This window comes from Herpailurus yagouaroundi, unplaced genomic scaffold (genome assembly GCF_014898765.1).
Source record: "Herpailurus yagouaroundi ecotype Mexico unplaced genomic scaffold, PumYag 29, whole genome shotgun sequence".
Lineage (NCBI taxonomy): Eukaryota > Metazoa > Chordata > Mammalia > Carnivora > Felidae > Herpailurus > Herpailurus yagouaroundi.
In genome coordinates, this window is record NW_024412377.1 from 24,991,990 (window position 1) to 25,010,476 (window position 18,487).

At 35.6% G+C, this 18,487-nt stretch overlaps 1 protein-coding gene across 4 annotated transcripts in view; it reads left to right on the forward strand.

Moving 5' to 3' along the window:
• The window catches only part of CUNH5orf22 (chromosome unknown C5orf22 homolog), a 20,210-nt gene extending 2,632 nt beyond the window's left edge, over positions 1-17,578 (forward strand). For 3 of the 4 annotated variants that reach the window (XM_040494642.1, XM_040494658.1, XM_040494650.1), the window contains 7 exons: positions 1,363-1,512; positions 3,440-3,869; positions 5,960-6,022; positions 6,254-6,375; positions 10,564-10,630; positions 12,414-12,553; positions 16,078-17,578. In XM_040494642.1, coding sequence (XP_040350576.1) covers positions 1,363-1,512; positions 3,440-3,869; positions 5,960-6,022; positions 6,254-6,375; positions 10,564-10,630; positions 12,414-12,553; positions 16,078-16,210 — 1,105 coding nt within the window. In that variant the 3' untranslated portion in view covers positions 16,211-17,578. Of the gene's footprint in view, positions 1-877; positions 941-1,362; positions 1,513-3,439; positions 3,870-5,959; positions 6,023-6,253; positions 6,376-10,563; positions 10,631-12,413; positions 12,554-16,077 lie in introns of all 4 variants that reach the window. The other variant, XM_040494668.1, reaches the window with a different exon arrangement.
• The last annotated feature ends 909 nt before the right edge of the window (positions 17,579-18,487 follow it).

The following is an 18,487-nucleotide window of genomic DNA, read 5'->3' on the forward strand; positions in this document are numbered from 1 at the left end:
TTTATTTTATTTTATTTTATTTTATTTTATTTTATTTTATTTTATTTATGAGAGACAGAGTACAAGTGAGGGAGGGGCAGAGAGAGAAGGAGACACAGAATCCAAAGCATGCTGCAGGCTCAGAGCTGTCAGCACAGACCCCTACGCAGGGCTGGAACCCACAAACCGTGAGCCAAAGTCAGATGCTCAACCGACTGAGCCATCCAGGTGCCCCTAGAGCACTAATTTGTAAAGAAATGTGGTAGGCTACCATTGTTGTTAGTCTCTTTTATAAATTTAGAGATTATATATTTTAGAAATTGAAAAAAGTTATAAGTATATAGACAGTTGTAGAATATACAACTTGTAGAATACAGTTGTAGAATAATTCTTAAACTTTTTAGTCTCAGGATTCCTGTATATTCCTAAAAATTACTGAGCTTTCTTCTAAGTGTAGGTTACATCTATTGATATTTACCGTATTTGAATTTAAAGCTGAGAAATGTTTAAAGTAATTCATTCAAATTAATAGACCTGTATGTGTTAGCATAAATATGATATTTTTATGAAAAATTTATTTTTTAAAGCAAAGTATCTGGGGAGAAGAATAACAATATTTAATTTTTTTCCCATCTCTTTAATATTTGCCTTTATAAGAGACAGCTATTTCTCCTATCTCCTTCTGCATTCGATTTGTTGCCATATGTTGTTTTGGTGGAACTATATGAAGAAAATTTAGGAACAGTATTTTCATAGCTTTTTCAGATAATTATGAATATTCAGTACCATACCAAAACTTGACAAGTAGTGGTTCTTAAAGCTCAGTTCGAATGTGGAAATCCAACAATTCAATTTCAAGTCTGAATAACCATTGTATGTTGATCAATCTTTCTTTCAGGAAAAATGGTGTTTTCAATTCAGTCACAAGTACTTTTCCTTGAAACAACCATGGTACCTCAAAGTATGTAGCAGAAGTACTTTTTGTGCATTTCTCATTTTACTGCACAGACTATTTAAAATGTATATTCAGGATCAAGGTTTAGTAAACTAGTAAACTGGCTTTTTTTTTTTTTTTTTTTTTTAATACATGAAACTGGCTTTGGGAGGGGTCAGTGGTGTTTGGTAGTGAAGAATACAGTGACTACTAGTAGAGTTGATGCTGTTGCCTTGATTAATCTCAGGACATCAACCCACCATTGCTTTGCACTGTTAGTGCAAATGTCAGTATAATGAAAAAGGGAAATAAGCCCTTGATGTCATTATGAACATTGTTAAAATCTTGTTCTGGGTGAAATTACATTTGGAAAACCCACTCATGCTTTCTATTCTTTCTTTCTATTCTTTCTATTTCTATTTCTTTCATGCTTTCTATTTCTTTTCCAGAGAATTAAGTATTGAGAATTGGATTATGCCTGCGGTTTATGCTGGCCATTTTTCTCATGTTCTATGGCTTCATCCCATGTGGGCTCAGCAAATCAGAGAGGGAAAACATCACTTTTTAGTAGGCAGAGACACTTCTACCACAACCATCAGGTAATTTCATCATATTTGTGAGTGTGAAAGGGAATGAGTTCTTCTTTTATCTTACTTTGAATCCCCATAATAACTTGTAAGTTCTCTACATACAGATAGGGTCAGATTAAGCCTCAACTATTTAAATAGTTCTCAAAACACCAGGAACCAAGCTTTCATATCTCTGGACCTTCTTCACATATCATTTATATTTTGTTGCTAGTCAAGTTGGTTTTGAATAATATGGTCTCCATCTTCTGGAATTCCGGCTCCATTGATGACTAATTCCATTAAATCAGTGAAATACCTTATAGATATATATATTTAATGATTTATATATTTAAGGAAATGCCATTTCCTTACAATATAACTATTGTCCACTGAATTTAACAGTTAGCACTGGAAAAGCAAAATTATCTCATTTTGGGTTTTTGGGTTTTTTTGTTTTTTTTGTTTTTTTTTTTTGTAAATCCAATAGCTAAAAAGTAGATTTGGAGTTTTCATTTTAGTACTATGACTAGCTTTAGGTAATTAACCTAAATTAAATTACAGCATTCTCTGACTTGAGTTACATGTGCAACTATTTTTGTTGTGTAAGCAGTTTAACCAATGTTTTATGTGTATTGCAATACTGTAATTATCTTTATAAATATCAACATGTTCTTGACTTTTAACATTCTCTTGTGATGAAATGAATGTGAAGGGTCCTTTATTAAAGAAGAATGCAAATTTAGTTTGGAGGATACAGGCTTTGTCTTAGGATGGCATAATTTATAAGAAGCCTGGATATTAGCTTTATTATGTCATTAATCTTATTTTGGAAAATTAATACCTTTTTAAATTTAATGCTGTATAACTGGAGGAGGGGGAGTAGAAAATAAATATGACCTTTATTTTAGTTGGATAGAGCCTGCCTCTGGAAGAAGAATTTAGTTTTGCTTTTCAAAGTATTTACTAAGGCATAAAATAGTGAAAAGCTAAGAACTTACTGAGTAGAAATCTGTAACTTGTAAAATGCATTCTGCATATGTATAACATTTTTAAGTTGCTTTTCATATTAAAATATGTTCATATAAAATTTGACAAAGCTTTGAAACACATCAGAGGAAGTTTCTGTTAAGCGAAATTATTTCCAGATACAATTTTTCTCATAAGTGATTATTTGGTTAAAGTTTCAGCTGATATGAGCTCCAAAACACTAGCTTAAAGGGGCCCCTTGGTGGCTCATTTGGTTAAGCATCTGACTTCGGCTCAGGTCATGATCTCACAGTTCATGAGTTCAAGCCCTGCGTCAGATTCTACTGATAGCTCAGAGCCTGGAGCCTGCTTTAGATTCTGTGTCTCTTTCTCTCTGTGCCCCTTCCTCGCTCACGCTCTCTCTCTCTCTTCTCTCTCAAAAATAAATATTTTTTTTAAGTTAAAAAAAAACACACACTAGGTTAATTAAAGAAGATCATTTATTTCTTTCTCATATTAGAGTTTACCACATGCAGCCCAGGGCCTTTGTGGCAGTTTACCAGTTCAGCAACTCCCGTTCCTTTTACCTTTTTGCTTCATCTCTACAGTATTGCCTTTGTCCTCATAGTCCAAGCTGGGCTTGCCACTTCCATGTTCATATGCCAGTCAGTGAGGAAAGGAGAGCAAGGTTTTATACACTTCTTTTCCATTCACAGCCTTAGGCCAGAACTTAGTCAATTGGCCACACCTGGCTACAAGGTAGATTATGAAATCTTTACTTAACAGTCTTTACTTTGGGCAGTTGTGTGCCCAGCTAAAAATTTGGGGAATGCTATTTCTGCAGAAGAACAGGAATTACAAAAAGTAGGGATAGCTCTTAGCTTTTGTTAAATATGTTCTTTGTTACGTTTCTGAGTGCTTTGGAAATACTATATGAAATGTCAGCAAAGTTGTCCATTTTTCTTTAAAATAGTTTTTTCCTCTAATGCAGGGTTACAAGTACAGATCATTACTTTCTAAGTGACGGTCTTTATGTAACTGAAGACCAGCTAGAGAACCAAAAACCTTTGCAATTGGATGTGATTATGGTGAAACCTTACAAACTCTGTAACAATCAAGAAGAAAATGATGCAGTGTCTTCTGCTAAGAAGCCAAAGCTAGCACTGGAAGGTGCAGAAAACACTGCCTCTACTAACTGTGACTCTTATTCAGAAGGACTGGAAAAGGACACAGTGACACAGAAGAAGGGCCAAACTTGCCTAGAGCAGTCACGTCCATGCTTTTCTGAAAGCCAAGAATGCCAGACAACAGTCAGCACTGGGGAAATTCTAGAAATTTTGAAGAAAGGGGATGCATTTGTTTTGGATATTGACTTGGATTTTTTTTCAGTCAAGAATCCCTTCAAAGAAATGTTCACTCAGGTAAACATGTGGCATTTTTAAAATGTAGATCTTGAGAATTGTATGACATTTCTCTAGATCAGGGCTCAGCAAATTTTCTGCAAACAGCCAGATATTAATTACTTTATTGGGGGTCCCATATGGTCTCTATCACACATTCTTCCTTGTTGTATTTAAACGTTTTTAAATTATACATACCTTTTTTAAATTGAAGTTTATATGTACCTTTCTTAACTTGAATGCCATACAAAAACAGGTTGTGAGCTGCGGGTTGCAAATCCCTGCTCTAGATAGTATTTATTTTGTATTTATTGAGGTAATACGTACATGGGTAGTTGAAAAAACTAAAATCATACACTGTAAGAAAATATATACATTAAAGAATGTCACTCTCTCACCCCATCCTCATTTCCTCAGTTTCTTACCTCAGAAAGAAACATCACCAGTTTCTTGGTGTATCTTTCCGGAGATATTCTATACATGTAAAGAAAGCCCTGTGTGACAGATTTTTCACTGAAAAATCTGAATCAGGTGCCTGATCACACATGTACTATTTGCAGCTAATGATTCAGGCCTCTAATCCGTAGGGTACCTCATCAGGTCTTAAATGCAAATCACCAGACAATATTAGTATGCACAGATCTGAGATAGAACTAGGCATTTAAGAAACTGGTAAATTCATGATCCAAATGAGCATTCCTAGGTGCATTTTATGGGCACAACTGCTTACTTCAACATTTGGGAGGTTATTCAGACCTATTTCAGTGATTCAGATCAACTGTATTTTTTCTACCCAAATTCAGTGTTTGATTCTAACAACGATGCTGCACCTTACAATCATAATATGTACGTATAAGAAGCCATGGTGGTTTATCTAAGTTATTGAAGACCTCTAAGTAGGTAATGATTAAAAATAGGTAAGATTTGAGGACTTAGTGTAATCTGGAACAAGAATGGGGGACCTAGAGTATTTTCCCAACTTGTAAATAAGGGAGAAAAATTGCTATTTCTTTCTGCTGTTGTATGTGGAGCCAGTGACTATAACCACAAGTTCTTAGAATTATGAAATGACCTTAGAGCTATTTAGAAAACTTGAAGAATAGGCGCATCTGAAAGCTGAAGAAACTGACTTTAGGAATTTATTTTACAAATATACTCATCAAATATTTTTAATGAAAATTTCTAAAAAGTTACATAAGGAACTTAATGGCAGGTATTCCTTTTCCAGTACTATCAGGAAACCTGGGTAGTGGAGTTTTTTGTATCCTTTATACCATTTGGTACTATGGAACTTTTGGAAAAGAGCATGTAGTATACTTTATAATTTAATAGACTTTTTTTTAATGTAGTTAAAGTCACTTGTTTACCTTTTTTAAAGAGCATGTGCAGAAGTCCAGAGTGAGTTAAGTTCTGTTTGTTGCTTCTGCTTATCACTTCTTGGGAAAGTTACTTAACCTTTCTGACCCACAGTTCAAGTATAAAATAAAAATAATCACACCCAAGTCACAGGATTATTACAGTGAGGGAGTGGCACAACACTGTGCTTTGTGAACTTCAGCTCTTGCATATAATTTCTTCGCAACAATACTCCTAAATGGGATTTTGGGGCCAGATATACCCATGTATAATGGGGCTATTTAGTGTGCTGAATGAAGAGAGACACTCTCCTGCAAAGTCAGTGCTTAGAAAGTATCCTTCTTCCATTGTAACTGCCTCCCCTATCACCTTTGAACTTCAGGGTTCTCTTTTGCAGCTAGGGAAAGGGCTGCAAAGTGAACATGGAGCGTTCTTTTGTTATTCAGGACATGTATATTTCCTGTAAAGAGCGAAAATCTGTTTAGATCCTAAGATGTACCAATTTATAGAGTAGAATATTATTAAAAATCTTCTTTCATATCAAGTCTTTTCCATAGCTATTTCATACATTCTTGTCAGTATAGAAATGACAGTGTTTATAATGATATCTGAACTATACATTTGCTGGATTTTCACAGACTGATTTTTAAATAATTATCTATCTTCCTAATATCACAGCCATTTTTACTTAAAGAATATCATCAAAAAAATTGGGTTTTTTCCCCTACTATATGGGTTTTTGTTTTGTTTTCCAGGAAGAATACAAAATCTTACAAGAGTTGTACCAATTTAAAAAGCCTGATACCAACCTGACAGAGGTATCCTTCATTTGTTTCTTTTGCGTTTTGTCTGTTACATATCTAATAATATCTTATAGCCCATTAGAGTGCTCTCGGACATCTCACCAGAAACTTTGTGTGTTTATTGGGTAAACCCATGGTTAGTACTTACAAGTCATGGTTTAACTAATTGAACTGATATTTTCATTGTAATGGAATTTCACTTTTTCAAAGAAAAATTATAATCTTGGCTTTTCAATGTGCTTAAAGGAAGATTTGGTAGATTGTGTTGATACTCGAATTCATCAGTTAGAAGATTTAGAAGCTGCTTTTGCTGATTTGTGTGATGGTGATGATGAAGAAACTGTACAGAAATGGGCTTCAAACCCTGGGTAAGACCTTGAAACATTTTTTCCCCAACTTTATTTCAGTCCTAGATATATTGTTAAGTTTGCTAGATAAATTACTTTTTAAAAATTAGTATTAAGTGCCAACACAAGGATGCTGGCTGGCTCAGTTTGTAGAGCATGTGATGCTTGATCTCAGGGTTGTGAGTTGGAGCCCCACATTGGGTGTAGTGCTTACTTAAAAATAGTATCTTAAAAAAAAAAAAATGCCAACACAAATTTACTAGCAATAGTTAGCCTTTACTAGGTGCTATCTATATGCCCAGTTGTAAGATTTTTTTTCTTGCATTTACCTCATTTATTCCTTCTAACAATCTTAAGACTTTGTGTTCATTTTATAGGTGAGGAAGCTAAGACACAGAGGTTTAAGTTGCTCTGAGTCCCATAGTAAGTGGGTATGCTTTTTTTTTTTTTTTTTTCCCCCAACGTTTTATTTATTTTTGGGACAGAGAGAGACAGAGCATGAACGGGGGAGGGGCAGAGAGAGAGGGAGACACAGAATCGGAAACAGGCTCCAGGCTCTGAGCCATCAGCCCAGAGCCCTACGCGGCGCTCGAACTCCCGGACCGCGAGATCGTGACCTGGCTGAAGTCGGACGCCTAACCGACTGCGCCACCCAGGCGCCCCTAAGTGGATATGCTTTTAATCATTGTGCAGTAGCTGCCCCTATAAGATGTGGTGCTGGGTCTTACAGAAGATTAATGATTTGTAAGACAGCCCCCATTCAAAGGAGAGTAAGAAAAAAAAAATTATCAATAAAAAAGTAAATTACAGGGGCGCCTGGGTGGCGCAGTCGGTTAAGCTTCCGACTTCAGCCAGGTCACGATCTCGCGGTCCGTGAGTTCGAGCCCCGCGTCAGGCTCTGGGCTGATGGCTCAGAGCCTGGAGCCTGCTTCCGATTCTGTGACTCCCTCTCTCTCTGCCCCTCCCCCCGTTCATGCTCTGTCTCTCTCTGTCCCAAAAATAAATAAACGTTGAAAAAAAAAATTTAAAAAAAAAAGTAAATTACTAGATTGGTAAATTAAAATGTGAAAATTTGCTTCCTTTTAAGGATAACCCAATATGAGTAGAAGGTCAAAACTGCCCATCATATGAGGAAGCAGGATTTGAAAGCTGGATTCTTCATCAGGTCATCTATTTGGCCAATTGTCTCAGCATTAACATTACCTTGAAAACATGAAGAGAAAGTTCTTTTCGTGTGATCGTTTGTCGATTTATAGGGTGGGGTGAAGAGTGCCTTTAGTGTTAAAAAGCAAGTTTGAAAGAATGTTGACATAAATAGTGTACTTTTCTTGGAACTAATTCTGTTTTTTCTAGTGAAGTGTAGTTGACGTACAATATTATATTAGTCTCAGGTATACAACATAATGAATCGACAATTTGATATATTCTACAGTGCTCACCACAATAAATGTGGTTACCACCTGTTACTATACAATATTATTATACCATTGACTATATTCCCTATGCTTTAGTTTTTATTCCTGTGACTTATTTTTATAACTGGAAATTTGGACCTCTTAATCCCCTTCACCTGTTTCACCTGTCTCCCCACCCCCTCTGGCAGCCACTGGTTCTCTGTATTTATGAGTCTGTTTCTGTTTTTGTTTGTTCATTTGTCCTGCTTTAGATTGCACAAGTGAAATCATGTGGTACTTATCAAACTTACTTCACTGAGCATGATACTCTAGGTTCATCCATGTTGTCATAAATATTAAGATTTCATTCTTTTTTTATGTCTGGGTAATATTCCATTGTATACATAGACATGTGTATGTGCATATATCTGTCTTACATTTTCTTTATTCATTTGTCTATCGATGGACACTTGGGTTGCTTTCGTATCTTGACTATAACAAATAATACTGCAGTAACAATAGGAGTGGATATATCTTTTCAAATTAGTGTTTCTGTTTTCTTTGAATAAATACCAAGTAGTGGAATTCCTAGATCATATGGTATTTCTATTTTTAATTTTTTGAGGAACCTCCATACTGTTTTCCATAGTGGCTGTACCAGTTTACATTTTTACAGACAGTGCACAAAAGCTTCCTTTTCTCCACATCCTCACCAACACTTGTTCTTTTCTTGTTCTTTGATACTAGCCATTCTGACTTATGTGAGGTAATTTCTTACTGTGGTGTTGGTTTGCATTTCCTTATTGATTAGTGATGTTGAGTCTTTGAAATAATTCTTTAAATCATATAGACTCAACAAAAAGCCTGAAAACTAAAATGTAACCATCAGACATCAACTTTTTTGTCCCCATGAGCATAGGAAGACCAGAACTAGCTTATTTTCAAATTGACCTCTCACAGATTATTCTCCACAGTGTAAATGTAAGAAATCAGTCATAAGATACCAACATAAATTAGAAAGTTAGAATCATAGTATTTTGGGCCACTAAGGCTTATTATGTCGTTGTTATTGGTAATAATTCATCAGATTTCTAGAAGAATACATAGGAAACTGGAATAGAGGTTGCCTCTGAAGAGAGGAATTGTATGGCTAATAGATGAAGTTATGAGGGAGAAACATCTTTTGCTATGTGTATGTATTACTTATTCAAAATATTCAGTGTAATTTTTTTTTCAAATATTAAGAAACCTCCCTGAAATATGAACATTATAAAACTTTATTATCTCTAAAAAAAGAGTAGTATGGAATAAAAACCATAATTGTATTCATCACATCAATAAATATTGACCAGGCACTTTAACATCAGTTAATGCTCTTCTTCTTCAGTATAGGGAACTCATTCAAAAAATGATTCCCTCCTTCTTGAAATTATGATGGAAGAGGGAGATCTAGAAATATCTCACAGAACATGATTCTTCCTAGAAATATTGAAAAGTACCTACTATTTTGTGAATTTGTGATGTCTCAAGCCGAGTTTAAAACTTAAAATAGCATGAAAACCTTGGAGTCCTGGATCTAGCCTATAGATGGGGCCACTTTCACTGAAACCCACTGTGCCTGGTAAGCATGCCCAGTTAACTCTTCAGCACCTGCAGAGTTCTGTCACAGAGTTGAAGAAACAATGAGGCTACAACAGAAATGAGTCCAGACCATGATTGGAATGGAGGGAAAATAGAATAGCACAAAGGAAAAGTGGGTGAGACAGCAAGAAGAATCTCCCCAAACTTACCATGCCCCTGAAGAGCCAGACCCTCAGCATGAAGGAGTCTTCACTGTTCCTTAAGAAGTACATAAAGTAGATGGAAACCAATTTGACAATAAATTTCATATTAAAAAAATAATAATAAATGGGCAGGGGTTCCTACCCTCAGAAAGAAAAAAAAAATAAATAAATAAAGTAGGTGATTAGGGTCTAGAAGACCAGAAAGTGTTTTCATAAAAGAGTAACAGAATGAGTGGATAGATAGGTCTCCATGACCCCCTCTTTCTTTTTTCCCTCCTAGCAGTTGCATAGATATTGATGGGGAAGGCAAAATACTAGAAACATCAGTCAGGACTCCCAAAGAGTTCTATTTAAATTTAATAATGGGCACCTGGTTGGCTCAGTTGGTTAAAAGTCCGACTTCTGCTCAGGTCATGATCTCGTGGTTCACGAGTTCAAGCCCCATGTCAAGCTTTGTGCCGACAGCTCAGAGCCTGGAGCCTGCTTCAGATTCTATCTCCATCTCTCTCTGCCTCTCCCCCGCTTACTTGCGTGCACTCTCTCTCAAAAATAAAAAGCATCAAAAATAAATAATAAATAAAATTTAAATGACTTAAAGGCACTAGTGTTAGTATACTAAATGGTATAGAACTTTCCCAGGTGTAATTGTGTATGTCAATAAATATATTCTTAATTTTTTTTGAACTTTTGGGTAACTTTTTCAACACCATGTGCTCAAGGCACTTAGTTTTCTTATTGATCAAAATAATTTTAAATCACAGTAGATCTTCTATTTTTAAAAAAGAGGAAAATCTCAGTTTCTTGAGTGTTAATTTTCAACGTTTAACACAATGTATACTTTTTTAGGTAAGAAAAAACAACATTTATTTCTTAATATTTTAAGATTATATTTGAATATCTTTATCTTTCATTTCTCAATCATGTGAAATGTATTGTTAAAGATATACTTTAAATGTTATGTATCTATCATTTGCTTCTGTAATTTTAGTTGAGGTGGTGTGATGTTTAATTGAGGGGTGGCTTTTTTCCAGAATGGAATCACTAATTCCACTTGTACAGAGTTTGAAAAAACGGATGGAAGTACCAGACTATGAAATGGTAAATATATTGCAGTATAAAATTGACCCTTTAGAAAGACATTTTTCTGGGTAGAAAAAGTACTTTTTATTTAAGTGGTTTGCTTTTATTTGTGTACCAGGGAAGTGTAAATGAATTCTTTTTAAAAAAGGAGAAGAAATGAAAAAATACACACTTCTTAGAAGTCAGAACATTGGAAAAGTTTTCAAAAAAAATAAGCTTTCTAAAGATGTCCCTTCTTTATTGATTCATTTTTATACTCCCTTCCTCCTTCTTTCTTTCCTCCCTCTAAAAACTTTCCTGATTATAAAAACCAAGCAGAAAGATAAAAGAAGGTGTTCTGACAAGTACATCTCAGCCGTATCAGCTGTATTGCTGACTTTGCCAACAGTGACCTGAAAGCTATGGCAAAAGTGAATACTTCTAATGATAATTTCTTTTATTTTTGTATCATTTTTCAGTATTTGAGGCATAAAATTTCCTATTTGAAGTTCAAGTGCCATTTCTCAGATTTTGTGCTAAAACTAAGACCTATAAGTCTTCTTCTTTTACTCCTGCTGCTGCTTTTACTTCCAATAAATTGTTTTGTTCTAGTGTTTTATTTAGTTATGGAATACAATTAAACCACCTTACTTGAACTGAAGTTTATGTATTGATTTAATGCCAACTTTATAAGAATAAAAAATATTAGCAAAAGAATATTTTGCTTACATTGGAGCTAGTCCAAACGCCTTAGTCCACCCCTTTTTTCATGGCAGTTATTAAGAGTGATAGAGTTAGAAGATCCTTAGGATTTAAAAATGTTTTGAGTTCACATGACATTATTGAATGTGTCTTCATGCAGGTCTGCTATAATCATTATATTACATCTGGATTTTCCACTGGTTGGGAGTGGTTTGTACATTGTTTGTTGAAAGACAGAAGGGATGGCATGGGCTTGGTTGCAGATAATGTAATCAAATATGATGTGCCTATAGCTGCAGGGTTGGAACACTAAGTGTTTTGATCAGTTCAGTAGAAAAGAACATTCATATCATTTTACTACGAGGATTGTTCCTATTTAAATTTTTGATGTGTATTCAGAACCTCCAATAAAATATCAGATTAATGGTTTTTTTCCATGCTTTGCACTTATATACAGTAGGCAAAACAGTGACATACTTGAGTTCCAATTTTCAAAACTTCAAGCAAAGGCTATAAAATGTTAGCCTGTGAGCCACTTCTAGCTTTCAGGCACAGTTTAGTGCTATGAGACTGGAACATCAGTCATTTACATTTAAGACACATAAATGTATGTCAGTACTATTTGATTGTACATAAAGGATATATAAGGAACTGGTGACAGGAGGAAAACTCTCCCTTGTATCCTCTTAAAACTTTGAATATAGCAGTACATGCATGTATTTTAAAAATAAATGTTGAAAGAAAAGGTAAAACCAGAATATTATGTACAATTTTATATCAGCTTTTAGAATCTAGGTGTAATAGATAATTTGCTAGATAATATGAATTGTCAAAATAGACTCAAGTAAAGACAGAAACTGAATTAATCCATAATTATAAAATTAAAAAAATAGTTAAGGAGTTATTCCTACAAAAGGCATCAGGCCCAAACAAATGTACAGGCCAGTTCTTTCAAAACTTGAGAGAATAGGTAACTTCTGTGACACAGAAGCTGTTAAGGTAAAAACAATCCCAGTCCACAATATTATTAAAAAATGTATCAGCAAGTCCTCTAATGGTTAAAGAATTTTCTAAAAACAATAAAGCCTTATAGTGTAATTCTTAATTTTCTTATTTTCAGGTTCACCAGGCTGGTCTAACCTGTGATTATTCAGAACTTCCTCACCATATCAGCACAGAACAAGAAATTGAGTATCTTATTCAGTCTGTATATTATTTACTGAAAAATTTACCAAAACCTACTCTCGTGACAATTGCAAGGTAAGTGTGGTAGCCTGAATAGTGGTATGCCAAAGATGTTCACATCCTAATCTCCAGAACCTGCGGATATGTAACCTTCTATAGGAAAAGGGACCTTGCAGTTGCAATTAACTCAAGGATCTTGAAATGAGAATACCTTGGATTATCCAGTGGACCAGTGTGATCACAGTCGTCATTTTAAGAGGGTCAGAATTCGAGAAATTGGAAGATGCTAGGCTACTGGCTTAGAAGATGGAGGATAGGGCCTCAGGCTAAGGAATGCAGACAGCCTCCAGAAACTGGAAAGACTAACATTCTCCCCTAGAACCTAGAGAAGAATGCAGCCCTGCTAGCCCCTCTATTATAGGACTTCTCATCTCCAACAAGACTGTAAGGTAGTAATTTTGTGTTGCTTTAAGCTGCTAAATTTGTGGCAATTTGTTACAGCTGCCATAAGAAATTAATACAGTTTCCACAGGTTAATCTAATGATTACTCTTACTAACCAATTTTTTACCTACTCAGCTCAAAATTCAGATGTTGTATTTGCTCTTTCCTCTTAGTGATGGTTGGCAAAAAACATACAATTCTTATTATCTTGTCTTTGAAGTTGGTGATACTATTCAGATGAACACAGGAATTCCTATTTCTTTGTCCTACAAATGAATATTTAGCTGCTGCCATTTTTTAAATTTGAACATAATTGCTGAATAGTTACAACAATTTAATGAAACTTTTCTGTGTTCATCTTTGGGCTGGTTTTGTATGGAACTATGAGGTTAGTACTTTATATATTTTATGACAAATATTTTGTAACCTCCTTTTACCATCCTGAAATGAAATTCATAGGTGATCTAACCTACATAGTTCATTCAGGCTGCATTAACAAACATACCATAGACCAGGTGGCTTATAAACAAGAGAAATCCATTACTCACAGTCCTGGAGGCTGGGTGGTCTAAGATAAAGTTACTAACAGATTCAGTGTGGTAAAGACCTGCTTCCTGGTTCACAGCCATCTTCTCCCTGTAAACCTCATGAAGGAGGTCTCTGGGGTCTCTTATAACAGCACTAATCTCATTCCTGAGGGGTCCACCCTTGTGATCTAATCAAAATATGATGACATTGAGGATTGGATTCAATATACGAATTTGGCGGGGACACAAACATTTATTCTATAGCAATAATATACCTGTACACATAATTTAAACATATGTTTATATGTGTGTACACACAAGAAAATCCTAACATAAAAGAAATAAAAGTAATTGATAAAATAATATGTATTAAAATGCCACACAAGACTAGCATCTTTACAAGGAGTCTCTAAATGTAACAGTTACAAATGCAGACAGATAATCACGTGATGTATTGGCCAAATACCCTAACAGCACTGCCATAGTGACATGTTTTTTGTTTTTTGTTTTTAAGTTTATTTATTTGTTTTGAGAGAGGGAGAGAGAATCCCAAGCAGGCTCTGCACTGTGAGCACAGAGCCTGATGTGGAGCTCAGTCTCACGAACTGTGAGATCATGACCTGAGCTGAAATCAAGAGTCAGATGCTTAACTGACAGAGTCACCCAGGTGCCCCATGTGACATGTTTTTTCTGGTCATAACAATTTCCTGGTAAAGTTCTAAGCTTAGAGTCCAATCTTCCCTCAATATACAGAGTAGTTGCATTCTTGGGAAATTTAGTTTATATTTAATTCATTTTCAAAAATACTTTGTTCATATGTAAAAGAGTATTAAATTCTAGGCTCAAAAAATTAAAAACGGTTTTCACTTATGTGAGTGCTCCATGAACTTTGGAAAAAAGTATGTAGGACACAGGACAAGTATTCATATTCACATTCATAGTGCAGGACTGTCCTGCATGTTGCAAGCATTTTAGCAGCCCTGCCCTCTCACCTTGGCCCTTCGGTTGTCATTGTGACAATCAAAAATGCACCAACAGATTTCCAAAACTACATCTTGAGGGTAGTTTCCATCAAGAACTACTCTGTTTTAAAGAAGCCAGAAAGCTTTGACTGATTGAGGCTTATAAATTAAACTCTTATATATGATACTTTCTTGAAGTAGGTCTTTATCCATATGTATATATTAGGTAGTATTTAATAATTTTAATCGCTCTGTCTTATTTATTGTGTGTTAAATATTTACATCTAGTCTCAAAAATAACCTGATCACCAGAGAATAGAATGAGTTTATCAGAAGTCTCACAGATTATGTCTCACAGATTATTTAGGTCTAAAATACTTGTGACAAGGACTAGATAACTAATTCCATTTCCTTCTTTTCTTTTTAAGTTTTTGTGTTTTTTTAAATGTTTTTTATTTATTTTTGAGAGAGACAGAGCATGAGCGGGGAGGGGCAGAGAGAGAGGGAGACACAGGATCCCAAGCAGGCTCCAGGCTTTGAGTTGTCAGCACAGAGCTAAACGCGGAGCTCAAACTCATGAGCAGTGAGATCATGACCTGACCCAAAGTTGGACATTTAACCAATTGAGACACCCAGTCACCCCTTTTCAAGTTGTTTTTAATTTTTATTTATTTTAAGAAAGAGAGAGAGTTGGGGGGGGGGAGAGGGAGAGAGGGAAAGAGAGAATCTCAAGCAGGCTACACACTGTCAGCTCAGAGCCCAGTGCAGAGCTCAATCCCACAGCCGGGAGATCATGACCTGAGCTGAAATCAAGAGTTGGACACTTAACTGACTGAGCCGTCCAGACACCCCTCCATTTCCTTCCATAAAGATTTCTATGCCACTCTTTACAATCCATCCTCCTCAAATGGCTTTCCTCACCCGAGTCCAGAACCAGGAGATGCTGATCAAGTCATTTCAGAACTTAATCTGGCTATAATTGTCAGTGACACTGTAACTAGTTGGTAACTAAAGTTGTAGTTGGTGATTCTACAAAGAGTCACCAAGATACAGATTCCTGCTTTATCCTACTTTGCTCTTTTCTCCTTTATACCATCTAGGAAACTAATCCTAATACCAGCACATCTCCACATTTGATTCTGGATAATTCTGTATGCTTGTTAACAAATAGTTTGTAGAAGTAGAAACCTATTATCAGTTGGGAAGACTCTACCCTTGTAATTTCTAGCCCTAGTGTACCCATAATAAAAGGATAGGAAAGATGTTCACTCACTTAAGAACCCCCAGTATTTCCCATATCTCCCTCTAAGGGAAACAGCAGTCTAATGATAAAGCACTGAGGCTTTGAAGCGTGCTGTGTCATTTTGAATCCTGTCCCTAGCACTTACTAGCTATGTGACTTATGCAGGTTAATCTTTCTGTTTAGATTCCTTTAAAGGGATAGTAAAAGTACCTATTTCATAGAGTTACTGAGAAGATTAAAGAATATAATGTAATGTACCTGACATAGAGTAACTATTTAGTAGCTTCCAACTGTTCTTATTCCAAAATTCAGTACATCTTCGTTTCTATTTTATATTGAAATCAACACATGCAGACTTTTCCTCACTGCACAGTATGATCACATTTATGTGTATTTTTCTTTTTCTTTCCCTTCTTGGTTCCAGGTCAAGTCTGGACGATTACTGTCCTTCTGAGCAAGTCGACACCATTCAAGAAAAAGTCCTTAATGTGCTGAGCTCCCTGTATGGGGCTGTAGACATTCACCTGGTGTATTTAGCAGAGTGTTCTCCATCTTGAAACAACAAAACACTAGGTTCCTATAACATCTTGATGTAATAACAGGGTTTTCATTAACTTATTATAAATGAGTCTTCCAGAGAAGACTTTTGTTTTTATATTAACTTTGTTAAAATCTTTCAGATAGTTTGAATCTCAAACAGATCTTATCAGTTGTTGAATGATGACAGTTTTTTTTTTTTTTACATCAGTTCTACCCTCTCCCCCTCCAATTAATTGTTGCTTATTTTTCTTCCTTTCCATCATAGTCTTCCTCATTTTGTGCGGGTTGTTTTTTCCCCCTAGGTCAGTTGGACTGTACAAAATTCATTCATTTATTCACTCAACCAACTGACATTTATTGAGCATTTACATGTGCTAAACATAATTAAGTGCTGGGTATATGGTGATGAACAGGATAGACAAGGCCCCCTGCCCTCTTAGGGAATGGCTAAGAAACAAATTATGGATTACGAGAAGTATTATGAAGGAGCAACCACAAACATGTCTTAGGCATCCTCTTAGTACTCAAGGCATCCTGGCAGGATAAGAAAGTAACATTCTCAAAAGCTACCAAAAAAATAAATAAATAAACTTGATAGTCCATGAAAATGTTGCAGGAATCCTACCTTTCCAAGACTGTCAGGGTTGTGGTGCAGCTGTTGTGGCAAACTCACATTATTGTTGGTATGGAGAAGGTCTATTTGAGCAGTCAACAAAACAAAAATTTTCTTTGCTAATCAGAAAAGCCCTTCAGGGTTTTTGGTGCCTCCAGATGATCAGTATTGGCATCGATTATCGTTATAGTTCCTAAGTGCCACTTTATTGGCAGTCTGGGTTGATAATTTCTTCAAATAAACTAGCTTTTAATGTGAATAGTAGAAAAAAAGGTAAATCCTTAATTCTGACCTACGGTAAATACCCAAAGACATAACTGCCTTCCACCAGCCTCCCCGTGAGGAAGAGACCCTATCTGAGTCCCTCTAAATCATAGAACTTTCCATTTGCTTAATTTACCAGTCTTCCCGTCTTCAGCATTCCCCATGTTCAGCAATTATTTTTCACTACGTAATTTCTTTTTCTTTAAAAGGTAGGATGGCATTTAAAGGGGGAAAAAAAACATCTATACATTCCTCAGTCCTAACATAGCATTTGTTTTCATTTTACATGTTACTGTAAGGCCTTGACCACATGTGTACCTGTGCAGCTGCATGTAACTGCAATTGTATGTTACTTAACTTGATGGCTAATACCCAAGATCACATTACCATTGCCACTCAATAGATGGCACCAGATCCCATTTTTCCAATGATGCTATTTTCCTGCGAATTTTTCTCGTCACCAATTTCCCAAGGCTGATAGCGTGAATGCCTATTTCTGTTGTGAAAAGCAAAGCAAAGTGATTCAGCTTTCTATTTTGATAGAACATTATGTGCCAAAAAGTTTTCTCTGTAAAATCAGAATTGCAAAAAGAGTGCTATTTATTTTTAAGTTTTGAAAAAATTTTATTAGAATTCTATAAACGGATGTTACTTTTATGAGTAAATTATTTTGTGTGCTAAAATAAATAAAAAGGTATGTTTTGAGATTTTAAAGATTTAAAACAAAAAACAAAAATTAAAAAAATAAAGATTTAAAATCAAACCATAGCACTAGTTAATTGTGTATGATCTCAATGTGTTCATAGCACTGATCTTATGAGTCTGTTTCAGTAGTCATTTATTATAATTCCCATGAACTAGGATGTGACTCAAGCATCGTTTTAATTCAGGTGGAATAAAAGGGCACCAATTTCTATTTTAGGAACATTCAGATCATTTAGTTCTCATGCTCTGTAATTCTGTTTGAATGAAATTCAGTCCCTGTCTATTGACTACCACCAATTTGGTAAATTATATCACCGGGCATTTCAAATAAGGTGTTTAGTTTAGGGGCACCTTGGTGTCTCGTTTGAGCATCTAACTCTTGATTTTGGCTCAGATCATGATCCCAGGGTCGTGGCATCAAGCCCTAGGTCATTCTCAGTGCTGAGTGTGGAGTCTATTTAAGATTCTGTCTGTCTGCCTCTCTCCCCTGCTCACATGTCTCTGTCTCTCTAAAATAAAAAAAATTTTTTAAAGATTTAAAAAAAAAACAGTTTATAAAGACATCCTTCATCTGTGTTCTAAATATCAATGAGGATGGGCGCCTGGGTGGCGCAGTCGGTTAAGCGTCCAACTTCAGCCAGGTCACGATCTCACGGTCCGTGAGTTCGAGCCCCGCGTCGGGCTCTAGGCTGATGGCTCGGAGCCTGGAGCC